This window comes from Paecilomyces variotii (genome assembly GCF_004022145.1).
Source record: "Paecilomyces variotii strain CBS 101075 chromosome Unknown C8Q69scaffold_3, whole genome shotgun sequence".
In the NCBI taxonomy this organism is placed as follows: domain Eukaryota; kingdom Fungi; phylum Ascomycota; class Eurotiomycetes; order Eurotiales; family Thermoascaceae; genus Paecilomyces; species Paecilomyces variotii.
This window is the reverse complement of record NW_021167142.1, coordinates 1,166,848-1,188,046: the sequence shown is the minus strand read 5'-3', so window position 1 is coordinate 1,188,046 and position 21,199 is coordinate 1,166,848. Positions and strand designations below refer to the sequence as shown.

Here is a 21,199-nt window from a genome sequence, read left to right as displayed (position 1 = left end):
TAGACTGCTGGAATCCCTGCCACGCTTCTAGGACCAACAGCGGCTCGAATGTCCTCTGATATTCTACTGGGTCTCGAAACGAGTTGGAGACCAAGGTGTAGTCAGTTCGGCCCGAGTTGGGAGGCAAGTCACCGGTAGCAAAGAAATCCCAGCTTAGTAGCGTCCGGTGCAACGAGGAGAGATCTGGAGCTAGTCGAGCACGCATATCTTTGGCAGACCGCACTTGCTTGATCTTCTTGACAGGTGCACGCTGCTTCAGCAGCTTTTTCCGGCTTTCTTCGTATTCCCTGACAGCATCTGGCTTCGATCTAGCCTTTGCTCCGAACAGTTCTTTGTCAAGCTCATCTTCACTCGATTCGGATTCCGAGCCTGACGATACCATCATGCTCTCCGCCGGCTTACTATGATCTTTGCCCCTTACTCCAATCCCGCTTAGTCCTGACCCTTGTTCCGCAGTCTGTTCGGCAACGCCGCCCACAATAGATTTTTTCTTTAGACGTGCTAATTCAGCCATATCGCGCTTCTTTTTCGCCTCTTTCTCCTTCTCCCGTTTCTCACGGAACGACTCGACATTAACCGGAGGCTTTGCGGGTGCTTTGAGAGGCTTAGGTATAGCAGGAACAGCTGCATCCGCCTTTGCTTTCTCGGCCTTCCTCTGTGCCTGAGCAGCTAACCGAGCTTTATTCAATTCCACCGATCTCGACATCTGCATCAAGACATCATCGGGGATGCTGGACTCGTCAAATTCGTCGTCACTGGTTGCCGCCGTAGGAGTGGATGCGCCTGAAGCGTCAACAGGCTTGGCAAATGCTGTAATCATGCTTTGCTTCTTGAGCGCAGCAGTCGATGCTGTGATAACAGGCTTCTTGTAGTAAGCCTCCAGGGCCCTAACAAGCTCTGCTTTCTCTCGCGGCGTAAGGATAGTCTTGACAGTAGACTTGACCGCAACACCTTCAATGAAGTTCAAAGCATCCTCCTTCACGGGCGTCACACTTAGTTCGCCCAAGCGACGAAGGAGTTTCGCTACTAGGCCGACCAATGTTGTCGCCAGATACTCATCTTTAAGCCTGAGCCATTTAACCATTGCGCTCATTGTCGACGTCGGGGACTTCAGCAAATTTTCTCCGACAGTCTTTTCCTGGCCTGGATCAGCGTCAATGACGGCGCTGGCAAAGACACTGTACTGGCCGAAGAGCAGATCAGCGAACTGTATAGTATCTCGACAAAACTCCAGCATCACACTCTTATCATTGCCTCTAAGATGCCAGGATTCGGTTTCGTCGAAAATTGTTGTTAATGCTTGCCATTGGTATTCCCAAAGCTTCTGTAGAGCAAACATCTCTCGACGATCAGCAAGCTTGCGGGTCCTAAGCATACCGTACTGACTATCGCAGAGTATATCGACAATATCAGTCCCTGTGTGGATCATTCTGGGGGCAGAGGCAAAGGTCTTCATGTTCGATATTCGCCGGAATGACCAACTAAGACCGTACATCGTTGTTGTAAAAAAGGACTTCAAGAGATGGGAAATGGCGTCTCGCCGCGCAGACTGTCCGCTAACGTTCTTGATGAGTTCAACAGCTGCATGGTAGGTATTTTGGTCCGCAGAAAACAGAGCCGATATCAACGCACTGCTCGTATCCTGGCTCTGAAACAGACGATCTAGATGCTCAGGTTTGAAGTCCGCCAGGCGCTCAAAGATTTGACACGAGAGATGCGTCAGATGGCCATATATGAGATTGAAATGCGTTTTCTCCCGGCTTCCCTCTCCTTTCGTGGGGAATTTCTCCAAACCCACAAGAGGCAATATCCCCAGCAGGGCCGCCGTAGACAGTGCTATGTTGTCTTCATGTAGATGCTGGATGACTGGATCCCAGATGGCTGCAGAGTACGTACTTACTCCATGCTGCATGGTCTTATGTCGGAGGATAACCTCATAGTCTGTCTTCAAAGACTGACACTCGAGAGCCAAGGTATTTCGCACAACATCCATGCATAGCGACGATATCTCTTCCTGCCGTCCTTGCTCGACAGCGAATTTTGGGGGCTCAAGAATCTTATTGATGTTTTGGCTGACCGTTTCCAGAGTCTCCGACAAGACGATGCGTGCAACCGAGCCTCTTGATGCTTCATTGTCGGTGAAACTACGCAGGGTAGTGAGCAGCACCGAGAGGCCTACGCGGAAACAATGGTATCTGGCAAGGTTCGGAAATCTGGGATCCTGAAGACGGTTGAGGAGCTGCAAAACGAGGAATCTGCAAGCCGATGGTTGGTGGGCACCCTTGAGAGACGACATGAAAGGGTTAATCCATGATAACATATCCTTCATCGCGGACTTCTCGAACGGTTCCCCGTCGGAAATCTGCATCAGGAAGGCGTCTAATTGTGGATTATAAAAGACCTGCTCGATAATGGCCTGTGGAGAGATCGTCTGCATCGCATCCCAAAAGTCCCCTGGGGCCTTCTCAAGGAAAAGCTGAATAGTGTTGAGAAGAAACCGTAATCCAGGAGCTTGGACTGAAAGATGTTCCACCGAGAGTCGACAAGGATCGATTTCCAAAGCTCGGAGATTATGTGTGATCTGCTCTTTGTCTAGCCTTTTGACTATTAGCTGCATCCCACGCCACAGCCTTTGGATAACTGGAATCTGGAGCGGCTGCTGTGAGGCTTGCCTGAGGGCATCGAGAAGTCCCTCTTTGATAGCCCAGTCGAACTCTTCAGTAGTTGGCGGTCGCGGATATCGTGACCAGGCGTGAATGGCCCAGAAGCTTCGCGCTTGATTGGCGTCAAACAGAAAACGAGACACGGCGGGGATATAATCCGAGACCTTCAAGCTACGCTTGGTCTGAATAAGCCTGAAGGGCTCATCGAAGTGTTCACGCAGAAGCGCATCGTTACGAAGCATAGCTTCACAGCTCAGAGTCTCGAAGATCGAGAGCAACGATGCACGATCCAAGACATGTAAGCCAATATCCTGTGGTGAAACCGCCTTCAGCTGCTCCGCTGCAGTAGCCAAATTCCTCGTTATCCGCTTGATATCCCACTCGTCGAGCATGCGAGCGAATTTCTCAATATCCTCATCGTCGTAGTTCTCCTTCAGCCGTTCCACCAGCCACATCTTTCCTGTGTAGTATTCCTTTATACACAAATCGCATTTTTCCAAGGCGTCATCGAGCCTCCGCCAGATCCACTCCTGAACCTCCGCCACTTCCTCCTGGCTGAAGGCCAGGATCTGCATACATGATAGGAACTTCTCTTTACGGTCTTTTGCTTCTTCGATGAGCCTAGCGACGCTATTTCCTGACTCGTCTACCGCGGAGGGGTCATCGTATCGTGCGTAGTCATCGTCATGCTGGCGAGGACACAGGAGATGGATATTATCAGGAAGGGACTGTAGCTCCCTAAGAGAAAAACAGTGTCAGCATGTGGACTTCGATCCATGTCGGTTGGCCCTTCGCATGAGAGGCCCAGAGAAGTCCATACCCAATAATGCCCATAAACTCCATGGTCTAATGTTGCCGTCCCAGTCTCTTTCCCTCGAAGAGGCCCTTTTTTTCAGTTGACCACGGAGCCTATCCTGCAGCTAGAGCTCACATAGGGCTCTCTTCATAGCATGTGAAGGAAAGAGAATAACTTATCACTATCCACGCTAGTCTATGATTTCATGCCGTTCATGAGTTGGAATTCACAGTGGCGTCGATGAGAGACAAGGGTTGTGGAGCGCAAAAGCACAGAACCACTCCGCGATCTCAGGTGAGCTTCCAGGCCTTCAGCAGTAGATGATATAAAATAGACAGCAGTGGAGCCCTGACTCTCAAAGAAAAAAATTAGTGTGTAAGCAGCCGGTCGTGCCTCCTGGAGGGGAGAAGAGACAAACGGAGATTGATGGTCTGAAAAGACGGCGACCCTGCGCAGTGATACAACAGAAAGCTGGACCGGAGAACTGCGCTCATTGGCCCAACGAGAGTCGGCAAAAGCGCGATCGCCCACTTTACGCGCGGGAGCCAAAGAGCGCGTTTGGGACAATCCGAGAGACTCTTTTTAAGTATGCCGATTTCCTACGCCATCGGGGAAGATATAACTCGCACTTCTAGGTGACCAGGATTTACGGGGCAGAGGGCTTGTCTACATACGTTATAGCGCAGGGAAGAAATTCAACAAGTGATTTTTACTAAGGCTAGCCTTCAAATGATTTGAGAGCTGATTTGAGATCTCGCTAAAATACAATTATCAGCTGCTTGGACCTTCACACGCTGATCCCCTCTAGAATACCCCCCACACTGCTTGTTTGCTAACGGGTGGTTAGAAAGATCGAAAGGGGAACAAGGATGAGAGCAGCACATTTTGTCGTACCTTGCCAGGTTCATGAGTTTATACAGGAAGAAGCACAAAAAGGCACAAAAAGCCGACTAGGCCTTATATGACAGAAGGACTATACGGGGCAAAAAAGGAGAAAAGAAGCGAAACGAAAAAAAAAAAGGATATTCAGGTAGTAATTCCCACGCGCCGTGAGACCCTTTCAACCAGCACACTGCAAACCGAACGCCATCTATAGGGAATTTTGAAGGAGAAAAAAATGAGTTCAAAAATACTGGGAATCCAAAAATGGAAAATAAAAATGGCAAAGGGGAAATTACCGACCGCAAAACCGACTAAACTCTTCGTCAAGGGCATCCGAAAATTGACAGGACAGGATAATGATTGTTTATGCAGGATTGGAAGGAGGATCTTTAGGACTCTTCAGCGGACTATGCGGGCTTTGAGGCTCCTCATTTGTCGACTCAACACGGTCCAGCATTGCAGCGGAAGAGAAGTCATTGCTAGCTTCCCAGCTTCGCCGCATCTTATCCACAGAAGGACCGGTTGGGTCCCACGACGCCCCGGGGATTTGGTGGTAGTCGATACTGGCCGTGTAGTCGGTCGCGTTACTGCCGTTCTGACTGCGCGGGTTGTGAGTGTTGGAAGTGGGCGTAACTGACGGCGGATATATAGGGCGTTCATCTTCGGGAAGAGAGGGATCCTGTTTCAGATCTGGTTGAATCGGCTTGCCTAGTTCAGATGATGTCGCTGAGTCCGTGCTCGCCATAGCAGCAGCCGACGGTGGCACGTACGCTTCGAATTGGTCCAGATATTTAAATCTGCCTAGTGTGACTTGTTCACGGATGATGTCAACATCGCGAGGGAAATAGACTTTCTGGATCGCCTTGATGGAAAAGCGGGGCAGTAGACATATGATAACCGTAATGAGGAGCACGGCCCAGAACGAGAGAGCACCGTAGACTTCAGATGCCGAGTTGTAGAATTGACCCGACGCGGTAAAACAACTGTATATGCCGGTCCAGAAGAAGATCAGCAGCGAGCTGATGCAATTTATCAAGACCGTCAACCAGTCCCAGCGGTAGGTATTCATGAGAATATAAGTATTGCTGGCGATAACGGCAGCTGCACCGACAAGCACACCCATCCGCACACGGTCATTGACGTTTAAACCCGAAGCATGGACGAAAGTCGCGGGCCGGTATAGACAGTAGGGCATAAAGAAGCATATCAGCGACTGGTACATTCCGTCCAGCATGTAGAGCCTATTACAGAGTTAGTAATGTCTATCATCAAAGCTGGAAGCAACCACACATACCAGAATTTGCGTTGGGACCATTCCTTCCGTTCAATGCCTCTCATATAAAGTTGAGGAACAGCCAAGGAGACTTTGTCGTCAACATCTTGGTCAAAGATTCCCATGAAGATGACAGGCAGAGATGTAAATGCCACGTTGACGAGGATAATATAGGTGTAATCGAAAAGGTAAGAGCCATCAAAATCATTGTATATCGAGTACCAGAACAAGGCGAATGTCCAGACAAGGTTCTGCGCGCAAGGTTAGATGTGAGGCTTGCTCATTTGCTGATATCATTCAGACATACCTTATAGAAGAAATTCGCAGTGGTCTCTCCAAGTCTGCGGTAAGACCATCTTCCGTGCACCAGAACCAGCCGTTGAAGGAATCTGAACTGGCCAATGGCATAATCAGCCGCCATGGCAGCCTGACGACCTTCTTCTCCAGCAATACCGACTCCCACATCCGCTTCTTGGATCATAGCAACATCATTGGCACCATCTCCAATTGACAGAGCCATGATGTTCAGACCGTTCTTAACCAAACGAACGACTGCAGCTTTTTGGGCGGGGCTGACTCGACAGCATAGAATGGACTTGCACTGCTTGCAAAGCAACAAGAATCGCTGTTTCAGTTCATCGCCCAACATTAGCCTCAGCGTATCACCGTCAATCACGACAGCATGTGTCGCGCTTGGTGGCGAGTGATCTTGCCGAGCAGCCAAAAGTTCTTCATCGGAGCCTGTTAGGCCGAATAGCTGCAGATGCTTGTCGAGTTCGGCTGCTGCTCTTTCCGGCTCGCTTTCAGGAATATTAAAGACGATCAAATCCATGTCGTTGTTCAACAGGTTGCAAGAGAAGCCAATGTTGATGGCCGTCTCCACCTTGTCACCAGTCAACACCCAGAGCTTGATACCAGCATCAGCCAGCAAGGCGATCGTATCAGGTACACCGTCTTGCAGTCTGTCCTCGATAGCGGTGCCTCCGATGAGCATAAGTTCTTGCTCAATCGCGCTCGAGACTTCCTCAAGTTTCTCTTCTCGGTCAGTGAGCGCTGCCGCGGCAAGATCATGTGTTTTATTCCATTCTTGGTATTCCTGCTCGCTAAGAACTCTCTCTGCAACACAGAGTGTCCGAAGTCCTTCCCGAGCGAACATCTCCAAGTGATCAGCCGTCGTCTTTCTGAGCTCCTGCTGCTTTCCACGGGCCAAGCGAGAATATATGATGCTGTCAGCTCCTTTGCAGAAGAGCCTAATAGTACCATCAGGCATTCTGACAATAGCACTCATTCTCTTCCTGGAAGAGTTAAATTCCAAGAGGTTCATCACTGTGTAGGTCCGTTCTTCACCCATAACGTTGACAATAAGATCATCGTTATGTCTTCCAATGACAGTGAAACCGCAGTCACGGGCTGTGGCAACCAGAGCAGCCTCATCGGGAGACTGCGCCTTGAACTCTATCTGTGGGGGATCCCCAGGTGTGTGTTCAGTGACAACCGTGTGACACACAGCTAAAGCGACCATGAAGTGTTCGGCAGCCTTCCTTTGCTCTTCACCGGACTGACCCTGCAAATCGGCAACGTAGTCGGGGGCAACGAATGTCAGATTATCGTCCTTTAGATACGGATTGTTGTGGATACTTCGAAGCATCTCCAACATCCTGATCCGGTCAACTTCAATTTGTTCCCGTACTTTTGCCGCTTCTGCATCCGCATTTCCTCCCTCTCGTCGTTTCATACCGACCTGCGCCTCCGTGAACGCTTCGCCATAGGGCACACCATTGATAGTACATTTCTTGAACTCCATAACGTTTTGGGTCAAAGTTCCCGTCTTGTCGGAGAAGATGTACTCGATTTGTCCGACATCATCCGAGATGTTCCATGACTTCGGGACACATGATGTCCCCAGTTTGTCATAGTACATGAAGGTGTCACTGTGGATGAATACCGCCTGGATAGTCCGGACAATTTCCAGGGAGATATATAGCGAGATAGGAACCAAGTTCTGAAACAGGATGACAGCGACCCAGAATGTGATGATACCAGTAACCGCAGGGGTCCCACCGTACGACTTGAAATCGAAGTAATTCAGAGACTTGTGCCCTTCTCCCCAGGCAACCCCGTTGACAATTCCGGTAATAAGACACATAAGAAACAAGATAATGAAATTGTAGATGACGTTCCAGTTGAGCTCCCTGGCGAGTCTGGCACGTTTATTAGGAGTCTCGCCGGAGTTCAGCATGATCCTAGTTTGCGGTCCAGTGAACAGTACAATGCCGAGAACCCAGTCAGTGTTGCGGACACTGCAGCCACGGAGAAGCATGTTGTTGATAGTGATGGGTTCAACCATCTCCTTTCGAGGAGCCTCGGGATGCTTCTCGTCGCACTGTTCCCATCTGATCGCACCGCTGAAAGCATACAGATTGGCGTGCGGTGGTTCACTATCGATGACAAATTCGGCCTTTTCACAATCCCGAGCATGCTTGACTTCGCGTCCACAGTGAAGAGCGTGCCGAACTTTGAGGTTGGTCTCACCATCCAGACTCTTCGTTTCCACGTAGCATGCACCATCAGGGTCAGAGGTAGACAAAATGATAATATCAGCTGGAATCGGCTCATCATTGTAGATACGCACGAAATCTCCAACCTGGACGTTTTTCCAGTAATCGCGCTTGAACCTAGCCTTTCCCGGTGTCTGCTTCGTCCTGTTAATGATGCTACCAACCTTTTTAGGGGCTGCCAGGAGACTCTGGCGGTCAATTCTGCCGGGTTGTTGAAGATGGCCATCGTCAACGGCCGAATCCATAGCCCAACTTTCCTGAGGAGGGCGGAGAGTGTCGGGAACGGGAGATGGAACCGGTGTCATCTGAATGGCTTCCCGCCCTTCCTCTTCACCGGCAGGGGCGTACATCGACTGGCGCTGAGAGTACATCGACTGGCGTTGAGAGTACATCGAAACCCGCGGATCGTTGGCTGGTTCTCTCTCATCCTCGAAGTCATTGGACGGCTGTTTCTTTCGTGAGAGCGATGAGAGTTTCCGATAGGTGAAAACAACACCGCGAGTTGTCGCTTTCTTAATCCGGCGCCATAAGGAAACGTTATCCTCAACAGAGTTGACATTATTCCACTCAACCAGGCGATATACCGGCGAGTTGTTCACTTCGTTGTCCAACACGGTACGTCGCCAATCTTCGATCGCATCCTTGAACGCAGTGACCACCACGATAACGATTAGAGGAACCGCATTCATACCAGGGTTATCAGCTCCGAAGATAGGGAAAAACTTGCAATGTTGGTCAGTACATTATACATGATGCAGATCTCACTAAGATGTAGACTTACGCCTAGGATAATGATGAAAAGGAAGTAAATGTTCGCGATATTGTGGAACTGGAACCAGATATTTTTGGGGACGAAAGTTAACGGCGTATACTTTGCAGTCCGAACCTTATTTCGAGGGTAATTAGCCTTAATGAGGCCCTCCTCGTCTTTCTCCTCGTCTGGAACCGGGATGTTGAAATACACTCTCCTCGCAGGAGCCTCCGGATCCTGGGTGTCTTCACTTGACGATTCATTGACGGGAGGCAACGTGCTTGAGCCAGACTTCCGTTTCTCATCCTTCGAAGCCCCTCGTTTATGGAAGCGATCGATGATCGAGACTCGTTTCTTCATGCCCCCCGATGCGGGCATACGCGTGGTCGCCCATCGTTGTCGCTTCGTAGGCATAGAGACATGGCTGGATACTTCGGCGATCGGGGCGCCTGTCCCGTTGCCGTCTGCGTCGAACTGTAGTGGAGCCATCTGAGGCTATCGCAGAACCCAGGAGGGCATAAAAAAAGGTTGTAATTTAGGATTGTCTCGAAAGGGATGCGGAGGAAATCATCCGCGCCAAGGTGGCGGGCCACGACGAGCAGCCAGTCCGCGCGAATCCGTTTTTCGAATCGAGAAAAGAGACGGCGAAAATAAGAATATTTCTGCAATGAACCGGAGAGGGTATTATTCGAGATGAGCGCGAAGACTGCGATGGTGCTGCACAGGCGAATGCGCTGACACGACGGCGAGGCCTCCAAGCAGTCGGCACGAACAAGGCCCGATCCACGATGCGGAAGTCCCGGTTAGCAGGGAGGACGGAGTAGACCGTATTACCCGCGGACGACAATTGCCATCGAGATCGATAGCAAGAGTTCGCTCTGAGGTGCAGATAGAGGAGGGAGGTGAGGTCGTTATGGAAGGGAGCGGGCCTTGAGTATAGAAACGGAATGAGATGACAGAAGGCAGAATTGACCACAGCATTAGGCCTTTGGGGGGGGAAGTTCTGGACAGACCGAGCGAGTAGGGCGGGCGGCCCGGGGAGCGACGGGGGCCAAGAAAGTCGTAATATTACGCGGTACGGTCAGGTACATACGGGCCGCGATCATGACGAGGCCGTTTGTCAGCCAGACTGCGCTCTCCGGCTCGGACCTAATATTAATGGAACTTGAAGGGGATTCCAGCAGAGATGCAGGCGGCATGATTCGCTGCAGATGCTTGAACTAGCATCTGTTACTCGGTGTGAATAATTTGCAGGACTGCCGTCTTAGGGGCCCGGCGTTAAGGTGCCGTGGAAACGGGCGTACGAGGCGTAACCAGTACCACTAGTTACGAACAGGTAATCTCTGTTAGCAGGGCGCGCTCACCACCAGCCTCTCGCTGGACTGCGATCTGGGATCTTCATGTCTGGTTCGGGATAGAAATCTCTTCTGAAGGCCCGCTGTGGCAATCATCATAGGCAGTTCTCGACTTTGTCCTGTACGTTGAATAATATCTCGTGTCTCTTTTCTTCTTTTTTTTAACTCAGCTGCATCCATAGACGGGCATTGCTGATGTTTGTCAGCTTCCTGTTATCTCCCATCCGCCTCCTTATAAATCCGAAAACAAGACCGTCGAACTACGCTGTCTTTGGTGAACGATATGTAAACTCCGACGTCCTGATAGCATTATTATTTCCTTTTCTTGAAGAACAGACTAGATGCGGTTCTAGCTCTATACTAGCATCTATACTAGCATCGATGCTCCCCTATCTAGTATCTGATAAAAAGAACCAGGCCGATTTCCTGACAGCCCAAACGCCTCTTTTTAGGTGCACGCACCCCACTTATGCTCACAACTCGAGCTTTTAACTACTGCCGTACCACTGCAGGTACCTTGCACCTCTCTCTCCGCGGCCCTCACCCGCTAGCAGGCGGTAGATGGTACTTCCCACGCTTTGCGGCTTGGCGCCCCGGGCCCTCGGCATCACCCCCACCGTCTATTGACACGGCACTCCTCGCTTCCGCCTATTAACATTCCCGTTCGCCGATGGAGAAAAACGGACGGGAACAGTCATTATTATTATCGAATTGGGAGACGCGGAGTCGCTTCTTGTGCCTGGTAATAATTAAATTAATACTCGCTTTGGTCCCGTGCTAATTCTATTATTATTATTATTATCATTATTATTATAATTGTTTGACTTCGCCTTCAAGCTTAGCAACGGCGGCTGAATGCTCACCTGCAGCTCTACAGCAATTCCAAAAATAAGCTTGCGGCGCAACTCGCGATGTTGGCCCTCCGCGTTGCTAGGGCGTACAGCCTTGACCATGAGCTATTATTATTACCTCGAAGAGTTGAACGCATCGTGCATTCTGCGGATCGTTCGACTCCCGCAGGGCAGACCGCTACGTCAGCATTTACATAGAGTAGACGACAAATAATGCCTGAACCGGCAATACTTCCAACGACACGGAGATGCAGTTCCAGAGAGCATAATGACGATCGTCACTTGCTTTCTCTTGAGCATTACGCGGGCTGCGGAACCCCGTCGCCGTATGGGCTGTGCCGTTACGCGGTTTCTATGGGACGGAAGAAGAGATCGACAAACCTCCGGCATGGCTGCAACCTGCTTAGCCTCTGTGCGGCAGGAAAACACAAGCAGAGGTCCTTTCGGAGTCGAATGCGAACATTACGCCAACCAACAACAACAACAATAACAATAACAATGATCCTCTATCATTTCTTCGAGACCAGATCTGCTGCTCCAAACTACGGCTTCCCGGCCGCCCACCATCAGACACCCCGCCACTCCCGTAATGCAAGTAAGTATCCATAGTCATACAAGTCATAGCTGTGCATTCTGGTCAGCAGTGGTGGCCACTCTTTGGTTCGAAAATCATGTCGTCAATCAATCGGGACCCATAATAACTTGCTATTAAACTTTTAAGGTGGTTCCACGATCACCCCTCTTACCTACTCTTAACGATCGGGTTCGGAGCAAACACGCTGTCCGTGGTCTCGGATCTACTTAATATGCATCTTATTATTCTTCTTCTTAAAGCCAGGAAGTTGTCATAATCCTGAGCTATCCGCCTCTCAAATCCAGCCAACCATACTCAACTAAAACTCGTACGTTATGAAAGCAGGATACAACCGTGTAACTATGTACTATACTTGGGCGGATACCCACGCGACGATGCGAGCCAAGCCAGCCAAAATGTCAACTAAATCGACACTAAACCCCAGATATTGCGAGGTATATTAGTTAAGGGGGAAAAAGGGGTTCAGATGCTCTTCGTACTTGGATATGACTCTGTGTTATCGAGAGATCGTCCCAAAACACACTGTGTGCCATTTCCAGTACTATGCCTCGAAGACTGGTCCTGGATGCCGAGATATAACCGTATTGCCTTCTCACTATTGAACCGTCGGTCGCGAGCTTCTTTGAGGCTTGAAATATCGATGTTATTTCTTGGCGGACGCTTGAAGTATTCAAGCTCGCTCTCTCCCCGTCTTTTTGTTTGGCTCACTCCTACGATTTGCTTGATTTTGTAACCTACTTCCTTTTCTCTTCGTGGAATCTCGACAGTTTCCTAGAACTTGATCGCCTGAGGCGGTCGCCATAGACATGCCCTCTTTTCCAGCCTCAACTCCTCGCCTTCCAACCTAGTCACTCAATCGGACTCTTGGTCTCGATCTGAGACAGCGCACCTAACCCCATGGTCCGTTCACCAGCACGATAAGGTAATCGAGATTTCAAGATTCGAGATTTCAGGAAATACCCTCCGCGCCCACGGCCGTCAAACATAGTCGAAACGCACGGCACCGTTAACCAGTTAGTTCAGTACAACTAGTCCCAGTACTCGAGTGTCCAGTGCATGAGACAATTGTGCACGGAACCCTCCTTGGAGCGCGTTCCAATATCCATGGTAACTATCAGAGAAGGTATTGCATACGGTGTACACCAGGGTCCAATACCAGAGACACTACGAAGTAGTAGGTCGTAACTCATGTCCTAAAAAAAAAAGAGAACCAAGTCAATCGCCATCTTGCATCATTCTGATTGAGGTCCATGCGTCCTTTTGGTTCCTGTCAATGCGTTGAGACTACTGCAAGTGGTTATGGTAGACTGTGAGTAGCTTGTTAGATTCTTGGTGTGGGTTCTAGTCCGAATATATAAGGACAGGAGAAAACTCGGATATACGTTTGATTGATCATCCCGATCGTATTATTATACAAAGGAATACTACCAAATCGGTGAATATAAAGCTTCCAGGACGGTTAACCCCCTTTTCAGTTACCCTATGAGACAACTTCCAGGAGAAAGTTGAATCGTTTCTACTCCCGAATAGGAATGGTGATTAGTTCTGCATTTACAGTATTCCAGAAAAAGACACTCGGGTCCAAAAAACAACAACATAGGATGGTCTATGTAAAAGTTCGCTAGTATTATGTAGATGATACACAAAGACCCATTATTGTCTGTGTAGAGTAATCTTATATCTTCTTTTCTGAGGACTTATGATGGCTGAAAATCAGTGCATTTCAACAGAAGACTAATCCAAACACGTGACCGCGCGAAGTGTAGCGCGCGTCAAGCATAGCGGACGTGTTCAGCTGAAAGGCATCAAGCAGAACACTATCGGAGGGGTCGCAGGGAGCTTGGGAGCTCTCCAACACCTGTCTATGCTGACCGCTCGACATGTCCAAGTCCGGTAACATAATGAATTTTTTCAAACGCTCACGGATTCCCCAAGTAGAAAACGTGGAGCAAAACAATGACCCAAAAAGCCCCGAAACAGCGCAGAAAGACACTGTGCACACGTCTTCCTCCCCGCTTAGCGATCCGCCCTCGTCACTCTTGTTGAAGAGCTCGCCCTCTCAGTCTTCAGGTTCCGGGCCTGATTCGCAATTGAAACGCTCCCTTATCCGCTCGATACCCCAGCCTGCAAACGGGGATGATACAGGTCAACAAGCTTCTCGGAGCGCATCGGCCGCTCCCGACTCGTTCATAAACGGCAGTTTCGACTCTTCACAGCGCATAGTCAAGAACGGCAGGGAGATCGTTACAAATTCGGATGGAGAGGATACAGATTCAATCGCGTCACTAGAGTCTCCAGAAGACTTCTTCAATAAGCTCTCAGCGCCTACAGAGCCCAAAGAAGACGCTGAAACTATGAACAAAGATGGAACCCGTAACCTGCGGTCGACGCGGGGTCAGCTGAAAAGGAATACCGTGGATAATTTCTTTGCTCAAAAGATACCGACTCCAAAATACAAACATACGCTCGATACCCTCGTAACTGATGCGGTGGATGATGATGAGACGGAAGCTGGAGTGGCTAAGATCAAATCTGCTTTCGATAGTTCCAAAAAAGCCAGCAGGGCTAGTGACTCTCTTGCTGCACATGATGGAGATCGAAATATGGGCATTCACGAGGATGTTTTGGCATCAGCCGTGGGTGAAGGTGATGATAAACCTGGGCTCCAGCGTCTCCTTGACGCTGTTCGGAGAACGGAAGCATTCGATCAGGAAAAGATATGGTCATTCTTCGAGAAAGAGATACCAATACCGTCGCCTCCAAAGTTCCCACGCGACTCAATACTACCAGGAACGAGACAAGCGGCATTACGAGGTTGGTACATATTCGGGTCCTGAATGCTTTATGGTTCTGACGGGCTACAGAACCTGATTCCCGCGAACGGGCGTTTCATTCCGGCATCATCGAGATGAGTCTTAGTAGAGGACTTCTACCGGACGAGTTAGTGATTTGGCTACTGAGATCCGGTCCGTGCTTCGGTGTATACGAGATTATTGGGGCCGTGCTGATTTGCTCTCAGTACCGTCGGAACCACGAGATGACTTGCGATATGCTTATTCGAGAGCGCTGAAGGTCATTTGCCCAATATCTAATCCTCGATATAGATGCTTGTGCTGACCCAACCAAAGCTCACTTCTCAGAAGCGGATCTCGTCCCTGGTACGCCCTGATGATATTGACGACCTTTTTCGGACACTAGGCGCTCGGCCAGCAGCGCTCGCGTTCTCTGAACCAGCTACCCCCGAAGCTCAGCTATACAGTGAGTCCCCGCAGACTGTATCCACCTTAATTGGAATACGTGTGCTGACCGTTCAACTTTCCAGACGACTCATCACGGGACTGGAAGTTTCTCATATCTGTGCTGGACCTATTGCGGGGCGCAGCGGAACTGTATTATCGCTCCTATTGTCTTTGCAGAAGACACGCTAATATCGACATAGATTCGCTGATGACACGCGGGAAAGAATACTACTTCTCTTATTCCGGTTATCTATTGACTCATCCGTCACGAAAGACAGTGTTGTCTGCTCTGAGCTCGAAAGAGCAATCACAGCATCTCTCGAGGGCCTCCCTAAAGATAGTGGGGACAGCATAGTAAGTCAGGCCTGCTGCTGTGCTTCATTCTCGCTGACCTCTCCAGATGGACCATGTCTGCAAATCACTTTTCCAAACAGTGCAAGATGCTATATTACAGAGCCGTCTGCTGACGCACATGCTACCCACATCGTCATGGATCGCATTATGGCGGTGTCGACTCGCAACGGCATTTTTACTGCAGGACCCTGCTCCTCTCGACGAACCTCCGGAGGATGTCCTCAACTTAAGACGAATCACCGATGTTCTTCGCGAGAAGCGCTTCGACGTGAAGCTGCACAAAGGCAAGAATCAAGACTATGACTACTGGGAACTAGGCGCCATAACGTCTCTTCTGAACGTCGCCATTGATTCTGGGCGGTCTACACCGAAATTCGCAGACAAGGAGGCAGAAGCAAAATTCAACGCGGAAGTCGACGCTCTAGCTGACCGTGTCAAGAAGATATTCACTTCTATCGAGGACTCTGGGGCATCTCACCTCAAGCGGACTGAGACAAAAGAGCGTCTCGAAGCCCTACATTATCGGATTGTATACTCAGTTCGATCAAAGCCCCCTCCGAAGAAGTCATTCTTCGGTTCTTCCGGTCTGGATGACTGGGGCGGCATCGGCCGTAGTGGTTCTCTTATGGATAGGTTCCTGTCGTCTAAAAATGACGAAGGAAAGGGAGAGTAATACCGTTTTTGAAAGCGTGACATCAGGTCTAGCTGGTTTCATTTCTAGTCTACGTCTTAGCGATTAAGCACGCCATCATAAGGCGGTTATTGACAGTGTAATATATAAATCATGACGAATGATAATGATGAAAAATGTACAGTGATGATTGCCCCTCATATATCTGAGATTCCAATTGTCATACGAAAGAGATCGCTGCAGAATACACGGGCCTGCTGCTATATGGCCACTAGGTAGAGACGCGACAGGGCAACGTCCGACAGGCGGGAAGACGGAACAAAAGAGACAAATGCGGAAACAGCAATGCAATAGCGTGGACCAAGAAGAGACTTAAATACAGGTGATGGCGCCTAATCGAAGAACTTCCGGTTCTCGTTCCTGCCGAAGAGCGTCTGTCGGACAGCGGGAAGAGCATCGATCTCCAGCAGTCTTAGACGCTCCTCGAATGTGTTGTTGATGTCGATATTTCCGGCACCACTGACAATAACGACACCACCGGCGCTGTAGTCCAAATGTTAGCAGCCATGTACCACTTGTGACTGATATGCGAAGCACTTACGATCCCTCGGGGAGCGGCTCCTCCTCGTCCACCTCGACAGTCACATCCTTGCCAACCTTCTCCTTGAACTCCTCTGACGCTTTCTCAATGGCCTTCTTCACACTGTCGTAATCCTTCTCCCTGGCGCGAACAGACACCTTCTCCTCATTCAGGTAGTAGAGACCCTCGAGGACCAGCCCCTTCAGGATTTCCTGGTACTTGCTCTCGTCGCCGGTGGAGACGTCAGCGACCTTTTGACGGGCACGCTCAAAGAGATCATCGAGCAGCTCCTGACGAGCGGAGAGGACGCGGAGACGGGTACGGTTCGCGAGCGTAGAGCGGGTGATCTGCTGGGACATGGAGGCCTGCTTGAACTTCTTCTCGTACAGGGTGTCGATGTTGGCCGTCTCCTGGCGGACGAGCTTTGACTTCTCAATGGCGAACTCCTCGTCGGCCTTCAACTCGATCTCACGAGCCTTCTCGAGAGCCTCCTGACGGATGAAGGCCGTCATCTTGCGGAGCTCGCCCGCAACCTATCCGGTACGGTTAATTCCACGATATGGACGCCAGAACAGGGGTGCGCATACCTGGTCATCGGACAAGGCATGATTCTGCGACATTTTGCCGGTATCTGAGACCTTCTTCTTTCTTTCGGCGATAGCACTGGGGTAGAGATGGGGGAGGTCGAGTCGAGGGATGTGGGGAGAACCGTTGGGCTAAACAAGCTTCCCGAAGCAGGTAGTCCTGTGAGTAGAGATTAGATTGCTGTCCAAGCTACAAGAAATGGAGCAGAATGCCCGACGAGGGAATCTACACACCTCTGGTTGCGAGCGATGATGTCTGGCAGTGTCGTTGACGCTGGCGGTTCCAGCCAGCTTCAGGTCGACGGATCCGCCTGAGGAGCGCGGACGCTAAGCGGGCAACGGCGGGTCATGGCTGCGCTCAGGAACGTCGCCTGGCCGAACGCGATATGAGGTCAGTTCGTTTGTTTAACAACCCACCATCGACCGTTCCACTGCTGCCATCTTTATTCTGTGCTGTAGTACAGCCTAGTCAGTCCTTGTTTATTTATTCTACATCTGATGACCATGTCTGCCGTGGTGTCCAGGTAATACCCCGCGGCAGATCAATTAAATGTGCTGCCTACTCCGCTTCCTTCGCACCACAGATGCAGGAGGATACTAGAAATGGGTTTATTCGGTGACCTGTCGCCGGAGGGGAGTGTCGCGGTGAGTAGCGGATTCTCTGTTAGATATCGTTGCAGCTGGACTGACCCCCAGGGCTAGATTGGAGTGATTGTCGGGTTGATCTCGACCAGCTTCCAAGCCATCGGGCTTACCCTCCAGCGAAAGTCACATATCCTCGAAGACGAAAAAGCCCCTTATGACTTACACAGACCTCCATACAAACGACGGCGATGGCAGGTAAGCAAAACAGAATCTTTTGGTTGAGTGGATGGATGGATGCTGATGTACCGTTAGCTGGGCATGCTACTGTTCGTTGTATCGAACATCGTTGGGAGCACGATCCAAATCACTACACTTCCCCTACCCGTTCTCTCGACGTTACAAGCGGTGTGTACATCTCTACATATACAAGATGGTGAACCTTGGCTGATAGGCATAGTCTGGTCTCGTGTTTAACACCATTTTCGCAACTTTGATCTTAGGGGAGCCGTTTACCAGATATTCCCTTTTGGGAACTATTTTGGTATGCATTGGCGCAGTGTTGATTGCTATATTCGGCGCCATCGGCGAACCAGCGCACAGTCTCGATCAATTACTCGCTCTTTTGTCACGACGGCCGTTCATACTTTGGATGGTGAGCACCGCCATTATTATGCTTATAGTCCTAGCTGGTTCTCGACTTCTCAAATTCCTCGTATCTCCTACTCGTTCGAAATACCCAAGATTGCGTTTCCTCTATACTATGTCTTTCGTTATATCCGCCCCTCGCGTGAAGCTCATTCGTGGGCTGTGTTTTGGATTCGTGAGCGGGGTCTTGTCGGCACATAGCCTGCTCCTGGCAAAGTCGGCTGTCGAACTGCTCGTCCGCACTATCGTCGACCGCTCTAATCAGTTCAACCGCTGGCAGTCATGGGTCATCCTAATAGGAATGATTGCTTTAGCATTGACGCAGCTCTATTTTATGCATCGCGGTCTGAAACTCTGCAGCACAAGCGTCCTCTATCCGTTCGTCTTTTGCATATACAACATCATCGCCATTCTGGACGGTCTAATATACTTCCGCCAAGTTTCCCAGCTGACCGGCATGCATGCTGGCCTTATAGCGCTGGGCACGGTGATTCTCCTAGCTGGAGTGCTCTGTCTCTCATGGAGACTGGAGGATCTGGACGCTCATACTGGCGTCACTGTCGTTGGTCCTGCGCAGACCGCACTGGGACCAGGATTAGGTATTGTGGAGGAGCATGCACCTAAGCGCGCTGGGCCGTTGCTGCTAGATGATGAAGAGGCCCGAGTGGGAGAGCGGGAACCACTCCTCTTCCAGCAACAGCAACAGCAACAACAACAGCGCTCTTCGCATCAACGAGTTCACAGCCTGCCTTTGGCATCTTCCGTTCGGAACCGCGGTTCTACATACAGTGTCGAGTCTGCTCAAATCTGGGCGGAACTGGATGACTCTGAGGATGATGTCAACCTCGGCGACGCAGATGTTCCCGGCACCGTGCCTCGGTCTTCTCTTCAAAGTCGACGTCGTAGCAAGAGCAATACGCTCTCGTTAGGATCCGCATTAGGAATCAGACGAGCCCTGGCGAGCGAGGAAGCCGCTGAAGGGTCGCCTCTCAGGAAGATCCGCAATCAGCATCTCAGACCCGTCGGTCGGTCGCGAACGTGGGATCCGCGTCGACTGCAACACTCTGCCTTGAGACACACATCTGCGCCCCTAATCGTCGGAGACAACCTTCACCAGACCGATGTTGGTGCTGGCCTCAGCCACCGAGCAATTATGGAATACGGCACGCAGGACGTACCCCGAACCCCTAGTATAACCAGTCCGCGTCGCAACCCCCTCACCCGTAGCTGGCTCACAGGAGTGAACTACCTACGACGATGGACAGGCATGCGGTCTGGTAGCCGCTACTCGCCCGTCGACCAGAACGAAGCCCATCCGGACGACGGCCATGACCTCTCTACGGACCAAGACAGTCCTCACCACCACCACCAAATTAACGGATCCAACCACGTATGATTCTTGGACTTTTCGTTTTGTACTGTATTTATATACAACTAGACATCAACTCTTTTTTTTTCTCCTTTTTTTGGTTATTGCATCTTCCACCATTTCTTTTTTCTTATCTTCTGGCTTAGATTACGCTTTTTCTTCCTATCTTCGTTTCATATCAGGCGCTCAGGTCTGCTTTTGGTTAATCTCCAAGGCACAGCGCAGGATTGGAGAAGCACGAGCGCAAGTACAGTTTAGCTATGCGTATACCTAACTATCACGGATCAGACCGGAATCGTTTACATATCCACTTGTTCAGATAAATGAAATTAAAGGTAGAGTAGTAGTAGTAGTAGTAGTAGCAGTAGTAGTACTCGTAGCCTGTAATGGCAGAATTGGTTATTACCTGGGCACAAGAGCGGATAACAACCCGAAACAATTAAATAATCTTATGTACTAGACTCTAAAAGAAATAAAGTTCCCAGTCAACAGCCGTCTTGGACTCTGGACTCGCGATTGCGGACTGGACTTTACTCAACTTGGGAAGCGGTCCCAGAGAAGGCGCTACGAATCCAACTCTAACTTACCTACAATAATAATGAGTCACGGATCGATCGTATTTACCTACGTACAGTAAACAGAACATACTACTACTCCGGAACCATCGAGGGGAGATCATAAGATTCATGTGTAATCAAGAGAAAAAAGAATAATTCCATACGACCAAGTCGGGGGCTCTTTTTTTTTTCTCTTCTTTGAGAGCAAAAAGCATAAAGCTCCGGATGATTTTTGTCTTTTTCTTCCGTACCATACTAAACCCTAGCAGCATTCCCAGTAATTCATGGCAAGCCGTTCTCTCTTGGACATGTTATTCCCACCGTTCTGACATCCGTCTCATCGCTACCGTATAGATTGAGACAATTCTTACCAGTTCGTCGACAAACCAGCGGAAGACACCCGATTAAGAATATGGAATAAGAGACGATGGAAACAAGCAGAGGGAAGAGCCTTAAGAGACAAGAAAAAGCAAGCAAGGCAGACATTAGAGAAGAAAATAGAAGAGGCAGAAACGGGAAAGGAAGGTCAGAAAAGAAAAGAAACGTGATAAAACTAGCAGTAAATTAGTTGACATGGAGTTAATCGGTTCAAAAAAAGAGAAAAACAGGCAAATAGCACCCGTTCCGCCACAGAAATGCACCAGGAACACCCACACCTCCACACCGTATCTAGGAGATGAGAAGAAAAAAACTCAAGACAAAAAAGAGCCTGTCGAAAGCTAAGACCGGGAAACATCAAGGCGTACTCGTTCAGCCGTCGTCTTTTCGGTCGGATTCGAGATTCTTTTCGTTCCATCTTTTTATAGTAGTTTTTTTTTGGTCTTTTTATTCTCGCTGCTTTTCCTCCCCCATGGCCCCGGCTTGAACAGGTATTCGACATGTCAACAGGGCCAGACAGGGTCCATTGCAGGAAAAGGTACTGAATATAAAG

General features: G+C 49.8%; 4 protein-coding genes across 4 annotated transcripts; 2 read left to right on the top strand and 2 right to left on the bottom strand.

Moving 5' to 3' along the window:
* Nucleotides 1-4,536: 4,536 nt before the first annotated feature.
* Nucleotides 4,537-9,509, bottom strand: C8Q69DRAFT_208671 (phospholipid-translocating P-type ATPase domain-containing protein). Its single transcript, XM_028626160.1, has 4 exons — nt 8,954-9,509; nt 5,922-8,894; nt 5,636-5,865; nt 4,537-5,582 (listed from the first exon to the last, which is right to left on the bottom strand). Exons 1-4 carry the CDS (start codon nt 9,410-9,412, stop codon nt 4,706-4,708), a joined length of 4,539 nt encoding a protein of 1,512 aa, XP_028486553.1. The 5' UTR covers nt 9,413-9,509; the 3' UTR covers nt 4,537-4,705.
* A 4,022-nt stretch (nt 9,510-13,531) lies between these two features.
* On the top strand, nt 13,532-16,268 carry C8Q69DRAFT_208558 (hypothetical protein). The gene is made up of 7 exons (XM_028626159.1): nt 13,532-14,538; nt 14,589-14,690; nt 14,744-14,796; nt 14,853-14,982; nt 15,047-15,113; nt 15,164-15,317; nt 15,364-16,268. The coding sequence occupies exons 1-7, from the start codon at nt 13,605-13,607 to the stop codon at nt 15,988-15,990; spliced, it is 2,067 nt and encodes a 688-aa protein (XP_028486552.1). The 5' UTR covers nt 13,532-13,604; the 3' UTR covers nt 15,991-16,268.
* A 72-nt stretch (nt 16,269-16,340) lies between these two features.
* Nucleotides 16,341-17,148, bottom strand: C8Q69DRAFT_443313 (vacuolar ATP synthase subunit E; the record flags this gene model as incomplete). The annotated part of the gene is made up of 3 exons (XM_028628904.1): nt 16,341-16,491; nt 16,550-17,061; nt 17,116-17,148. 3 exons carry the CDS (start codon nt 17,146-17,148, stop codon nt 16,341-16,343), a joined length of 696 nt encoding a protein of 231 aa, XP_028486551.1.
* Nucleotides 17,149-17,392: 244 nt separating this feature from the next.
* C8Q69DRAFT_461624 (hypothetical protein) lies at nt 17,393-20,085 on the top strand. Its single transcript, XM_028630262.1, has 4 exons — nt 17,393-17,757; nt 17,815-17,952; nt 18,010-18,102; nt 18,155-20,085. The coding sequence occupies exons 1-4, from the start codon at nt 17,716-17,718 to the stop codon at nt 19,736-19,738; spliced, it is 1,857 nt and encodes a 618-aa protein (XP_028486550.1). The 5' UTR covers nt 17,393-17,715; the 3' UTR covers nt 19,739-20,085.
* The last annotated feature ends 1,114 nt before the right edge of the window (nt 20,086-21,199 follow it).

Bases quoted from the DNA above. Each gene is read 5' to 3' on its own strand.
- C8Q69DRAFT_208671 (XM_028626160.1), bottom strand. From the start codon at position 9,412: ATGGCTCCACTACAGTTCGACGCAGACGGCAACGGGACAGGCGCCCCG. The intron at 5,866-5,921 runs GTATGTCTGAAT...CCTTGCGCGCAG, and splicing joins CTGCGAATTTCTTCTATAAG to AACCTTGTCTGGACATTCGC. The intron at 5,583-5,635 runs GTATGTGTGGTT...ACTCTGTAATAG, and splicing joins TGGTCCCAACGCAAATTCTG to GCTCTACATGCTGGACGGAA.
- C8Q69DRAFT_208558 (XM_028626159.1), top strand. From the start codon at position 13,605: ATGTCCAAGTCCGGTAACATAATGAATTTTTTCAAACGCTCACGGATT. The intron at 14,983-15,046 runs GTGAGTCCCCGC...TCAACTTTCCAG, and splicing joins CCCCGAAGCTCAGCTATACA to ACGACTCATCACGGGACTGG. The intron at 15,114-15,163 runs GTATTATCGCTC...ATATCGACATAG, and splicing joins TTGCGGGGCGCAGCGGAACT to ATTCGCTGATGACACGCGGG.
- C8Q69DRAFT_461624 (XM_028630262.1), top strand. From the start codon at position 17,716: ATGGGTTTATTCGGTGACCTGTCGCCGGAGGGGAGTGTCGCG. The intron at 17,758-17,814 runs GTGAGTAGCGGA...CCCCAGGGCTAG, and splicing joins CGCCGGAGGGGAGTGTCGCG to ATTGGAGTGATTGTCGGGTT. The intron at 17,953-18,009 runs GTAAGCAAAACA...ATGTACCGTTAG, and splicing joins ACAAACGACGGCGATGGCAG to CTGGGCATGCTACTGTTCGT.